This window comes from Eleginops maclovinus, chromosome 9 (genome assembly GCF_036324505.1).
Source record: "Eleginops maclovinus isolate JMC-PN-2008 ecotype Puerto Natales chromosome 9, JC_Emac_rtc_rv5, whole genome shotgun sequence".
NCBI classification, from domain to species: Eukaryota; Metazoa; Chordata; class Actinopteri; order Perciformes; family Eleginopidae; genus Eleginops; species Eleginops maclovinus.
Window position 1 is genome coordinate 13,533,910 of NC_086357.1, and position 13,380 is coordinate 13,547,289.

Sequence of the window (13,380 nt, forward strand, 5' to 3'; positions counted from 1 at the left end):
GCCCTGTAAAGCCTGACACATCAAATAATAGTCAGGGAATTAATTATTTTTTTGTTAACAAAATACAGAAATGACATACAGTATACTTGATAATTATTTACATGTATGAGGGTTCTCTCTGAGAGAACGTTGCAGTAGCCCGTTTCGGTCCGTGGTGCTCCCGGTGTCAAATGCACCGCGAGATCAAACATAACATAATTCCTGTTGTCATCAATATGCAGCATCAAACCGTGGTACAAATGCAGAATCAAAACATGCAGAATCAATACATGCCACAAATGCAGCCTGTCTTTGTGACGATGGTTCAATCACCTCCAATGGAGTTCTGTGGCATCTCATTGGTCTGTTGGAAATATTATTCTGCTCAGAGAAATACATCTGTTTATCTAATTTTGGGGTTGAATTTCCCATCGGGGATTCATAAAAGGTACAACTTATCTTATCTAAGTAGGTATGTATCAGTGAATCACAAAGATCCAAGCTCATTTGTATTTGGTTCCCATGGTACCAGAGTATGAGGAACAACTTTCAGTTACTAAATAGTTATAATAGTTATAATAAAAAAATGTTAGCCATTCTTTCAAATTCTTTTTATTTTCAAATCCTTATTTCTGGGTGTATCTTAAATCTTCCTTTGTTTCTGAGAGTTTGTTGAAAGTCAACGAGAGGCCTGCTAAATGAATCAGAAACACTGCTATATCCACACGGTCGACTGCTTTGGCAACTTTCTTCTGAAAGCCAGTTTCCTATTTCTAATTTACTGAGAGGATACTTATAACTTACTTTACTTGTTTATAGCTATTGCATCTTTTGATTAGTTTAATTAATGGTAGGTCATTTTGTTAATTTATTTTTCGAATAAACAACGAGAATAAAACAGATTTTCAGTCTCCAGTTTATAGATCTACAGAAAGAAACACAAAATCCACATGGACTATTTTCAGTGATTTAATTTGTTTTGTATTCCTTTGTATTGATACTTGGTTTCCTGCTTTGGATCACAAGAGACTTACACATGTTCCATTGTGTCTTTTCTCAAGGAGTAAAGTCAGTTCACTGATGTTGAAAAGAAAATGTGTTTTAAAAGTCCCAAGATTTAAAGTACCATATTTTTACAATCCTCGTATTTGCTTTCCCGTGGAAAACTGCTCCCAGAAGGGCGAGCCCTTTACGACTACGATGAAGCTGGGAGAGCCTGCCTTGATGAAAAACCTGTTTACAGGACAAAGAGACAGTGAATCAGGATATGAAAGTGAAGCAAGGTAGTCAAGAAAGAAACCTTGGCACCATGGTAGTAACACATTCCCTACAGATTCCTAACATCATCTTTCATCCAATTAAAGTTGCCTATAAACTAAGAGACAGCAAAAACCTGACAGCAGGGTTTTTAATGAAATGTGCATGTTTTTCATTGTTGTTGTTTTGTTTGATAGGGAAAAAAACTCATAATTTAATATCTAAATATATCACACTTCAGGAGAAATTACTTCAAATATGGACGCACCTTTTCTGCTGCAACACCTTCAAAAGTGAAGTCTCAGGGTTGACTTGGTAGAGAGTGTCCTTGACCTCATCTTCAAAGTAAAGCTAGAGAGTGTGGGGTGGGGGGGGGGGGGGTGGGGTTTAAAGGAGGATAATTAGGATTAAAACTGCATTATTATTATTTATTACATGGCTTAGATGAAACCTTGATTAGGATTGGTAAATTCTGACATCTCAGAGGTTAATACGACAGTAGTACAGACCGCTGTTAAGCACTAAGATGACCGTTGCTAAGGAGGATCAATAGAGAGAAAGGAGAAGAGGTTAAAAGACGGAGCGCTGGACGTCAGATAAATCAACAGAAGCAGACACACAGGAAGTGGAAAATAAACTGTGAAGGGCTTGGACAGTCACAGAAAACATCAATCAGAGCTGCTTTCATTTAAAAAAATCAATAAAATCATTTCAATTAATACTAGGAATCAAGTCGTTAGATTTGTTTTTCTGTATTAAAGTACATGGCATACATTTTTGCAAGTGTTTGAACTTGACTGCTATAAAAAAAAAATGATAATAAACTGTGTAATCAAAACTAGATTAAATCCACCATTTTTTTAAATCACAAAGCCATCCCAGTATAAATCCTGCATTCTGTTATATCAAACCTTCACTTAAGATTGTAGAGTTACATTTTTACAAATCAGATTTCTTTAGAAAAAGGAGTGGCATTATGTAGGAAATCAGCGTAACTTTTTAAAAGTTATGCACAACGATCGAGTAGCAGAATAAAATAGTAAAAATTACACCCTTTGTTGACTTATTCAGAGTGGTACTGCAAATTGTTGACATCTGTTATGGTGAAGAAAAAATGTTTTTTTTCAAAGTGCTTTTAACTTAATTTACTGACTTTCTAAAGGAGTGACTGAGAGGCAATAAAGGAAAACACACAAACCTGCAAATTCTGTGGATGGTATTTTCTTTCTGCATCCCAAGGGGGGAGTTCTTCTCCAAACATTACCGCCAGATGATTAACAAAACTGAACAAGACAAGTAGAAAAAAGTCATATTGTAGCATTCTAACAAACAGTACAAACAAGTTTAACTTTATTTAAGTGAAATGGGGAAAGGAAACAAGAAGATAAATTCAGGACGTGACAGAAAACATTTACCAGTCGTTCTCGCAGAAAGCAGAGATGAAATCAGTCTGCTGGTGTTCAGGATAGAGGAAGAGGACCGGCCAGTGCAGAATGTGCTGCTCGTCCAGGAACACCTGAGCTCCTGTGGCCTCCTGAGAGCTGAGGCAGTCGAGGCTCAGCTGTGACATCGCTGCCGAGGAGCTTTCTTCCTTGCTCCGAGGCTTGCTGGACTGGAAGAGCTTGATGCCTCGATCCTGCACAAAGCACACAAAGAAAACTGAGAAAAATGGCGTATTGGATGTAGAATAGTGTGAGTTTTGACTTATTGTTTCAGATATAAAATCATTTTCACAAACCAATTACACAATCCTATAGGCTAGTTGCTTAACTGAGAACATGTTTGAGTTTGATTCACCTCTCAGTTTAAATGGTATGCTCACCTTAATAGCAGCCAGAAGAGCTTCTTTCTCACCCTGCAGCTTTTTTTCCTTGATTTTAGCCTTCCTGGCATCTCTCTCTGCTGCTCTCTGTTACACAGAAAGACATGGCTTTATACTTGAGTGGAACTAAAACTTCCACCCCAAAAACACTTGAACTCATTAGTGATTATGCCTTGTGTTTATCTGCTGTAGATCTCAGCTCCTGCAGCTTCTTGTCAGAGGGATGGACCTTGAGCCCCTCATCACACCACTGAACGCCCTCTGCAAAGTTACGCAGCTCTATACAACTCTGAGCACCTGCAGAAACACACACAAGATATACAAAGATGTCATTATTTTAAGCATTGACTTACTTTAGCAACGTTAATGCAATTTTCAAGAAGAAGATAAGCTTATATCGCACACCTCTGATCAAGGCTTTCAGGTGGTCTGGTTTGATCTTCTTTGCAGCTGCAGCATCGTTGAATGCAGAGCGCATGTTACCTGGGGGAAAATACAAACAGAAAAATAAAAATGCAAACAGAAGAAGTGAGGAAGAAATAGAGAAAGAAACACATACAGATTTGAACATCTTCCCATATTTAGAATCAGCTTTATTGGCCAAGTGTGTGTACTGTTACTTATACTACAAGGAAAACAAAGCCGAACATAGCAGTAGTGGTAAGGGTGTTGGTGTATATGAGATGATAAATGTAACAGGTTGCTTGCTATACATGAGGAGGGTGAATATGACTTTATATTGAGAGTATTCAGCGGCATATCCAACATATATTCACATGTTTTGGGTAGTACAGTTTGAATTTACGCAATAGAAATATACGAGTTACTGGAAAAGTGTGTGTTTGGTGTACCAGGATTATTCCACAGGAATTCTTTCTGATACTAAATGACTGATGTTTAGTGTCCATCAGAGTGTACATTTTACCAACTGTGTTATTTTATATCTTAGATATGTTCTAAAGGCTTTTGAAGGGTGCCAGATAACTACGAAATATATTGTTAATTGAGCATCAAAATCCTGATGCTAATAAACCATTATAAGTCTGTATCCTTAACATTTAATGTATTTGTGAGGCATGTAAAGAGATCCTTACCCAGGTGGAAGTGTGCTGCTGCCCTATTGGTGAGCAGGACAGTGTTGAGGTCCTGGTCTCCACATTTCTTTTTTAAACCTGCTGTGTAGGACAGTATGGCTTTCTTGTAGTTCTTTTCCTTGAAAAACGCATTTCCCTCATCTTTCAGGTTGGCTGCTTGCTCTGACAATAATGAGGGAAATGAAATAATTCATTAACAGTTTCTGACATTTACAAAAGCTGTTTTTTTATTTAGGATAGCGAACACAGTTTTTGTAAAGGGGCTGGTGGTCCACCTACCTTCTGGGGGGGCGTCTTCATCATGGATCATGGCCTGCAGACAGGCTAGTTCCGGGTATGTTTGTGGGTCAATCTCTTCAGGGGCTTTTTTCATGAACATAGGTATTTTATCAAACTCCTGAATGAGATTTTAAAAAACCCATTGTGGATAGACAACATACCTCTGAGTTAGCATGCTAGCCAACAACAACAACATTAAAGTTATAACGTAGACATATCTCTTCTCTTGGCAACTGATAGATTGTAATGCTTACCTCTTCCCAGTTGTCTTTACTAAAGGCATTTTCATATGTATTTGTCTTGAATTTATCCATGAATTCGTCCATGCCATCGTCGCTGTCATCCTGAGTGCCCGCCATCTTTGGATCAGTGTGCGTTTAAAGCCTGTTCCCGTTTAGAAATGTGCTGTCAACTATGAAATAAGACTACTGCCACAGCACACTATCTGTAATAATGTTAAATCTTCTAGAAAGAGTTGCCCAGCTCATTGTTTACACATGTGCACGAGCGGTACTACGTGTATACAGATCCGTGCGGAAACATAGCTTGGGCACATTAGTTCCGTGGCCGATGATATAAGACTTTACTTAAAATACTTAAACTTTAGTGAAAGATAGAAGTAATTTTTCCAACCTGGGTATTTTTACGTTATGCTTTATTATTTTTCAACTCAAATACATTTGTTAAGGAAAAACAATTTTTACCCCACATAATGAACATAACATATTATAAGCTTTGCACTACTATTCATCCCTCAAAGGACATGGTTTCTTTTTCAGTTTTTCCCAATTGCCAGCATTGTGTTGTAATGTATGTTACAGTTGCAAATGTATATTAAAACACAACAGTAAATCATTATTTATGTACACCTCTCATGTTTTATTTTAAAAGATTGGCAAATGTATTGTGACATTCTTAAATTAAATGTATGTATGAGCCTCATGGCAAATGTCAAGCCCCTTGTTATTACAGAAAGTAATGTCAACCAGGATGTATGTTAAACATTTGTATAACTTTAAAAATGATCTCTCCTTCTTAATAAAAAAAAACTTTAATAAAGAACTATAAGGATTTAATCTTCTGTCCCCATCACCTCTATGATTGCATCATGCACAAAGTACACACGATCATAAAATAAAACCTTTATTTCCACATTCACAGTTGTTATTCATACAGTTTCCACTCTTCCTAGTAGATCTAAGAGTCCATCTTTACTTAGAAACATTGTCTCACCTGTCTGCTGACAGATAATCTCAAACCTGGGAGCTTCTTCCATGGCTCCCTGTCCCACTACAATAACATACGGGTAGCCCAGTCTGTTGGCATCCTTTAGCCTCTTCCCAATGGTCATCTGCGTACGGTCATCAAGAACAACTTCCCCTCTCAAACGAGGCAGAGTCTCTCCCAATGAGTGAACCAGTTCCTCAGCTAACACTGCCGCCCCGTCCATCTTACTGCCCTTCTTTGGGGGTAAAACACACGCCTGGTAGGGGGCCAGAAGGCCAGGCCAGCGGATCCCCTCTTCTGTCGACAACACCTCAATGGCTGCCGCGAGAATACGGGTAACCCCAAGACCATAGCAGCCCATCTCTGCAATACTAGGCTTGTTCTGGGCATTGCTGAAGGTTGCATTGAATATATTAGAGTACTTTTTACCCAGGTAAAAGGTGTGGCCGACCTCTATACCCTTAGATTCTTCCAGCTGGCCAGTTTTGCAGTTAGGGCAGTCACTTCTGTCTGGTGACAGGGTCTCTACATTAGCAGAGAAGGAGCAGTTCCTACAGACCAGAAGTCGGTCCTCACCGATGTCTGCTGGCAGCTGGAACTCGTGGGAGAGTTTACCGCCAATGTTGCCCGTGTCCGCCTGCACCTGAACGCAGTGCAGACCGAGCCGTGCGAAGAGCCTGGTGTATGCCTGGCACACAGATTGATAGGTCTCGTAAGCTGCTTCTTCACTTACATCAAATGAGTACATGTCCTTCATGTAGAACTCCCGCCCTCGAAGAAGACCAAACTTAGGCTTTGGTTCATCTCTGAATTTACGGGTGATCTAATAAAAAAAGAAGAAGTACGTTAGAAATTGCAGCTTTATCAACAAATACACTGATGTCAACAGGTATACAGTACATGGTACCTGATAAAGGAGCAGAGGGAGCTGTCTGTAGGAGAGAGTAGCTTGGTGAGCCACCAGAGTGGTCACTGCCTCCTCGTGTGTGGGACCCAGGCAGTAGTCGGCTCCATGGCGGTCTTTCAGACGGAACAGCTCCTTTCCCATCAAGTCCCAGCGCTCACTGGTTTTCCAGAGATCTGCTGAGCACAAACTGGGCATGTCCAGCTTCTGCCCACCGATGCCCTGCATCTCTTGGTCAATAACTCTCACCTGTTGATTTAAGACAGCAGTTATTACATGTGGTACCATAGGGAAAATGTTGTACATTTACACATGTATTCACTATCTTACCACCATAATAGACTTTGCTGTGATCTTTCCTTTTTCTGTTAATGTTTTTTTTTAAAATGGTATCTCAGTCCGCCGGATAGCTCAGTGGTTACAGCTGAGGGTCCATATGCCTAAAACACTGCCTAGTCAGCTGGTTTGATTCCCTAGCCAGCCAAAAAACAAAGTCCTCCCCTCTGTCTCCCACTTTCAACTGTATTAATCTTTAATAAAAGGTGGTCAAAAATATCATTAAAAAAAACTAAATTCTATCTCCTCAGGCCTCAAAAGTATACAGAAAAAACAAAATACATCTGTATGATTCATTTTTATTTGAATTAGGGGTTATTTCTTTTTATAGCAGGATGAAGTAGTCATTTCAGAAAAATCACATTTAGGTTGTTGTTTCGTGCATGACCCAACCAGATTTACCATGCCCACTTGACATGTATCATTTCTTTTAACAAAAACGAGTCTCACCAGCTTCTCCATGGAGCGGACTGTGGCAGGGAGGTAGTAGTAACAGCCAGGGTTGGACGGATGGATGAGCCCTGCCTGCAGCATGAGTCTTTGACTCTTACACGTCATCTCCCCTTGCAGCCGGCTGTCCTGTCCCACATCACGCAGGTTTGCAGGCTGGTAGAGGCGTGACACCAGGAGTGTGGGTTTGATTTTTCTGGAGTTGTTCGGGGCGAAAACAGCAGCTTGCTCAGCACACCCTGAATGTTTCCTCCGGGGTAGTACTGCGGTTCTGTTGAGGCGCTGGAAGACTCTTGACCAAACCTGATTCATTATGGGCTCCTTGATAAAAGCAGACCTACTGAATAACACAAATCAGTTGGAAAGAAATAAGTACATTATTGAAGAGGAGGAATGAGCATTATTGTTGTCTGCATTTATTGTGTTATTTTACCATTTATTCAAATGCTCTACGTTAAATTTCTATTTTGTAGAACTCTGCAGGTTTAGATAAGTAATACCATTTTAATCAATAAATACATACAACAAAAATGATGTATTATTATTATTATTATTATTATTATTATTATTATTATTATTATTATGTATACAAACAATACATTATTGGTCTCTTCATTGTTTCTACACTGTGGTATTGCTAGTTTTGCTTTTAAGTACAAATTAAGAGTATTTTTCTAACTATGGTAAAGGTACTCATGATCTAGGTAAAATTATGTTTGCAGGTAACATTACAGGTGAATTCAGGGTCGCCACAGATAGCTAATAATTTCATTCATTTAAATAAGCCACAGACGTATAACGAAATGACTTTTGTGAATGTAGATACCACTGACACATGTCCTAAGTGTGCTTAGCAGACAGTTGATAGACTGCTGGACTTAGACATGTCTCTAAATCCTGCTCTGATGGATAGTTTAGCAGTTTGGCTAGCTTTATTACCATTAGCCTCCACATTTAGCACATAACAATGTAGTTAAGGTCACAGAACAAGTACACAAGACTTACCTTTGGATCGACAATGTGAGATTGTTCCAAATATATTAGGAGAGAAAATAAGCTAAGAGTTTCATTTCTATTAAGTTCACAGACTGCAAAACACTGAAGGTCCCTGCACCACACTGTCTTCTTTAGCTACTCACCCGGAGACCAGTTGATTTGATGTCACATCGCCCCCTGCAGGCCTGGAGGAGTACCGACGGTTCTTATCACACACACACACACACACACACACACACACACACACACACACACACACACACACACACACACACACACACACACACACACACACACACACACACACACACACACACACACACACACACACACACACACACACACACACACACACACACACACACACACAGGTACACATAAAACCCTTGAATCTGTTCCAAAAGGAAGGCTTTTCCTCCTTCTTGTTTCTCCTTCTCCTTAGTGATTACGTTTAAATCTCCATCAAAGAAGCCCTCACAGTTTTAAAGCCTTCTTTTGTTGCACTGCTCCTCAAGGGCCTTGATTTCTGCCTTATCATTGTTTTCCTTAAGAGGGGCATTTTTGCCTGGAGTGCTTCTTTGTCTTTACCTCAATGCAATTGCTTTTGACTTGATGATCATTGTTTTTTAACTGAAGGTATAGATAACTTCATTGGTCATCAACAGACACAAATATTAATTGATGACAAACAAAAATAAAATAAATAGGTTTGTCCTTTTTGTCCAGTGTAGCTATACAATGCTGCATTGATTTGAGCCACTGTCACATGAAATAGAAGCTATTGAAAATCAATTAGATTTTTTGACAAAAAAACAGCTGAATTCTTAATTTAAAATATTCAACAAAATAAATGTTGGACTGAAATCCAGTATGAAGTGGCATGTCCAACTCTTTCAATGCCTTACTGATTTGATTCACTGGTGCCTGACACATGAATGGTCTAAAAAGATATGCCACATAACACAAATTAGTCCGGGGCAAGATGGCAGTATGGAAAATTACAGCAGATTTGTGGATATGATGGTAACTAAGTGAAACCCTGTGTATAAGAAAGAGAGCGCAGGTCAATCCAGAGCAAATGCCTATCGAAATTCAACCAAAAATCACCCTCACAAATAATTAGCTTAAGACAGACACTTAGGCAATAAAGTCAAACTGAGAAAATAATATGCGATTGCATTGTTAATGTTATCTGAAAAAGTCCATCCATCCATCCATCCATCCATCTTCTCCCGCTTATCTGTCAGGGTCGCGGAGGTAACAGCTCCAGCAGAGAGCCCCAAACTTCTCTTTCCCTGGCCACATCAACCAGCTCTGACTGGGGGATTCCAAGGCGCTCCCAGGCCAGCAAAGAGATATAATCCCTCCACCTGGTCCTAGGTCTACCCCTCGGTCTCTTCCCAGCTGGACGTGCCTGGAACAACTCCCTAGGGAGCCGCCCAGGTGGCATCCTCACTAGGTGCACGAACTACCTCAACTGGCTCCTTTCAACGCGAAGGAGCAGCGGTTCTACTCCGAGTCCCTCCCGGATGACTGAACTTCTCACCTTATCCCTAAGGGAGATGCCAGCCACCCTGCGGAGAAATCCCATTTCGGCCGCTTGTATCCGCGACCTCGGTCTTTCGGTCATGACCCATCCTTCATGACCATAGGTGAGGGTAGGAACGAAGATGGCCCGGTACACAGAGAGCTTTGCCTTCTGGCTCAGCTCTCTTTTCGTCACAGCGGTGCGGTAAAGTGACTGCAGTACCGCTCCCGCTGCTCCGATTCTCCGGCCCATCTCACGCTCCATTGGTCCCTCTCTGAAGAACAAGACCCCAAGATACTTGAACTCCTTCACTTGGGGTAAGGCCTCATTCCCTACCTGGAGTGGACAGTCAATCGGTTTCCCGCTGTGAACCATGGCCTCAGATTTGGAGGTGCTGATTCTCATCCCAGCCGCTTCACACTCGGCCGCGAACCGATCCAGTGAGTACGAAGGTCACAGACCGCTGGAGCCATTAGGACCACATCATCTGCAAAAAGCAGTGATGCAATCCTTAGCCCACCGAACTGCAGACCCCCTCCCCCACGACTATGCCTCGAAATCCTGACCATGAATATCACAAACAGTATTGGTGACAAAGCGCAGCCCTGGCGGAGGCCAACCCTCACAATCGGTCCGACGTGGTACCGAGGACCCGGACACAGCTCTCGCTTTGGGAGTACAGAGATTGGATGGCCCTGAGCAGAGACCCCCTCACCCCATACTCCCACAGCACCTCCAACAGCATCTCCCTTTGGACCCGGTCATACACCTTCTCCAAATCCACAAAGCACATGTAGACCGGATGAGCGTACTCCCAGGCCCCCTCCAGGATCCTTGCGAGAGTAAAAAGCTGGTCCGTTGTTCATCTGAAAAAGTGCAAAACACAAACCTAAAAAACAAAACGAGTATACTAAGATAATCAAAGACAAAGTGAAGAATGCATTCAACTATACTATTACAATCATGAAATCGTTACCTTTTGTTGACATTATACTTTACTGCAGTCTTTGTTAGTGCACTTTCACCGGAGTTAAAGCATTTTATATCAGCAATTTGAAACCATTATTCCTTCAGTGAGTCGATGACACACGGACACCTGATGGCCAGCTCACACACACACACACACATTAGGATTGTTCCTTTTCCATCCGCTTATCTAGAGGCTCTTGGTGTAAGATTTGATTCTAAGAGAAATGGACGACTGATTGTCTCCTTCAGAATCCCATTAGGGTGGATTTTATCTGCAAACATCTCCTTTGCCTGTTTTTGATGTAATACATACTTATTTAAAGGTTTGGAAATGTATTTGAAAATAATATATAAATGTAATTTTCAAAATCAGTACAATATACATTTAGTTTCACAATGAAGTCAGTTTTGTGAATGATACAGTTGAGTTATTCATATTACACATTTTGACAAAATTGGTAATCAGGTTCTTATCAATGACTTCATTTGAATACCAGAAATGCTCTGTTAAGTTTCCTTGATAGATTATTCATCATTGTTGTTTATAAATTCTATTACATTTGAATCTTAACCACCAGGAACGTTGTCCTACAATTGCTTTGACTTGTGTTCTGCATGATTAAGGACGTTATAAACAACTTAGGCTGAATTTTGATCCGATCCTCTGTTGTTGATTATGGCAGCTGGGCATCTCCATCTCTCATTCAATAAATTACTTGAACTGCATTTCAATTACATCTTCATAAATATGCCTACAATTAAACAGTCTTCTCCTAATTTATTGCGAGTAAACAAATCCTCACCTACAACCACTGCCGTTGAAATCTTCATGTTTTAAAATGGAATACTGAAAACATGTAAGAGCTTTGTAATTTAATAGAAAACAACAACTACCCACGGTAATGAGAGGGAACCTGTTTTGTTTTACCCCAGCTGCTGATCAGATTGCTAAAACCAAGTTTATATTCTGTTAAATTGCATAAAACACTCTTATTGTTTGAATTCAAATGAAAAACCACTGATTTGACTCAAGACACAACATCAGCAAACACAGCTGAGAGTATTTATAGAGAACCAGAAGCACTTGTTTTCAGTTTGTTAGTTAGACATTATGTCAGCCTGCTGATTAATGTACACGTCATTTAGGGTTATTTAAGGTCATTTTGTACACCTCTCATTTAATCATTGAGGATAGTCGGACAAACCTGAGTAAACTATGACGAGAGAAGCTTTTATTACAGCTATCGATGCACATCAGCTTGACAAATACAGACAAAATATCCCAGACCCAAATGTAAAAACCTTTTTGTTCCACTCTCTGCATGGTTTGCTGAGATACCTTACACAAAACTAGGAGCCAGAGCTGCATCAAAAAAAGACAGACGTAGTCTCGCTAAATCAATAAACCTGTGTCTGGTGATTCTGCTTGATAACCTCAGCTTAAAACAAACCCCAAATCAAGGTCCACTTACTGGCTTTTGTTGAGATTTTAAACGTATCACAGAGTCATCAGGAGCTGCTGCTCCATTTCAGTAGAAGACCATGATATTCACTGACCTATTGCCATTGCATTGGTTTCTCCAATTTCACAATGGCTGACCAAATGATATTGTGTAAAGATCAGCCAGTTATGACCCATTTCACCTTTCAGTAATCCACTGTTAAAGACTTAAACTAATCTAATTAATGCTACAAATGTCTAACTCATTAATAAAACTCAAGGTCTTATCCCAGTAAAACACAGAGTGTTATTCTTGTTACTTCTTATGAGGTTTAATCAAGCTCCATCAATCTGCTGGGATTAACATATCTATATATTTTTCTCAATATTTATGATAAAGAACAACAATTAAAAGATTTCTAATGACTTTAAATGTTTAAAGAAGTCCATTTGATATACAGAGCATTTGGTCTATTCTATTATGAATTTGTTGTTTTCTACTAACATACTGTAGGGACAACCACACAGCCAACCGAACATGATATAATGTCATTGACATCCTAAGTGGGACCTCCACCGTCAATGATCGAAGTGAAATGTCCTGCTGAGTATCGCACCAAGCCATCAGCAGCACCATAATGACCATCATGATGGGACAGTCAACATTGACTTTTATCCTTTCATATGGACCAAACTGCTGTAAAGACAAAGAAGAAGGGCCATCAAATGTTGTAAACAGATGAAACACCTGTTTTGGAATCACTTTGCATGGCTTAATTTGCCATACAGTGCAGTCGGTGCAATCACAACCATACATCACATAATGGGACAGGAGGCATCACTCATCTAATGTGATTGTCAGTTGAAGGTTGTTAAAGGCTAATGGTCCTCTCTGTTGTAGATGAGTGAAATCAGTATTGGTGGAGATGACCGGAAACATAAAGTGACTTGATTGTCGTGACGAAGTCAAGACTGTGTGTTTGTGTGTGTGTGTTTGTGTGTGTTTGTGGTGACTGGGATGGGCTAGTAAGAGGGAGGAAGTGGAGAGATGCTGAGACTAATGAACTGAAAGGTGGATAGTATATAAAACAGGGAGAT

General features: G+C 40.1%; 2 protein-coding genes across 4 annotated transcripts; both read right to left on the reverse strand.

Moving 5' to 3' along the window:
• Nucleotides 1-934: 934 nt before the first annotated feature.
• On the reverse strand, nt 935-4,971 carry ttc4 (tetratricopeptide repeat domain 4). Of its 2 annotated transcripts, none has more exons than XM_063891864.1 (10): nt 4,686-4,971; nt 4,432-4,515; nt 4,153-4,314; nt 3,464-3,541; nt 3,231-3,355; nt 3,059-3,145; nt 2,652-2,872; nt 2,435-2,519; nt 1,505-1,587; nt 935-1,212 (listed from the first exon to the last, which is right to left on the reverse strand). In XM_063891864.1, the coding sequence occupies exons 2-10, from the start codon at nt 4,460-4,462 to the stop codon at nt 1,113-1,115; spliced, it is 972 nt and encodes a 323-aa protein (XP_063747934.1). In that variant the 5' UTR covers nt 4,463-4,515; nt 4,686-4,971; the 3' UTR covers nt 935-1,112. The 2 variants fall into 2 exon arrangements, with proteins under 2 accessions (XP_063747934.1, XP_063747933.1); XM_063891863.1 differs by having other exon boundaries at nt 4,432-4,549.
• Nucleotides 4,972-5,286: 315 nt separating this feature from the next.
• pars2 (prolyl-tRNA synthetase 2, mitochondrial) lies at nt 5,287-8,510 on the reverse strand. Of its 2 annotated transcripts, none has more exons than XM_063890692.1 (4): nt 8,488-8,510; nt 7,349-7,688; nt 6,566-6,811; nt 5,287-6,481 (listed from the first exon to the last, which is right to left on the reverse strand). In XM_063890692.1, exons 2-4 carry the CDS (start codon nt 7,658-7,660, stop codon nt 5,600-5,602), a joined length of 1,440 nt encoding a protein of 479 aa, XP_063746762.1. In that variant the 5' UTR covers nt 7,661-7,688; nt 8,488-8,510; the 3' UTR covers nt 5,287-5,599. The 2 variants fall into 2 exon arrangements, with proteins under 2 accessions (XP_063746762.1, XP_063746760.1); XM_063890690.1 differs by having other exon boundaries at nt 8,354-8,491.
• Nucleotides 8,511-13,380: the final 4,870 nt, after the last annotated feature.

Bases quoted from the DNA above. Each gene is read 5' to 3' on its own strand.
- ttc4 (XM_063891863.1), bottom strand. From the start codon at position 4,790: ATGGCGGGCACTCAGGATGACAGCGACGATGGCATGGACGAATTCATG. The intron at 3,356-3,463 runs GTGTGCGATATA...GTGTTTCTGCAG, and splicing joins CCTGAAAGCCTTGATCAGAG to GTGCTCAGAGTTGTATAGAG. The intron at 1,588-2,434 runs GTTTGTGTGTTT...CACACTCTCTAG, and splicing joins ACCATCCACAGAATTTGCAG to CTTTACTTTGAAGATGAGGT.
- pars2 (XM_063890692.1), bottom strand. From the start codon at position 7,660: ATGAATCAGGTTTGGTCAAGAGTCTTCCAGCGCCTCAACAGAACCGCA. The intron at 6,812-7,348 runs GTGAGACTCGTT...TTAAATCAACAG, and splicing joins TCCGCTCCATGGAGAAGCTG to GTGAGAGTTATTGACCAAGA. The intron at 6,482-6,565 runs GTACCATGTACT...TTTTTTTATTAG, and splicing joins TCCCTCTGCTCCTTTATCAG to ATCACCCGTAAATTCAGAGA.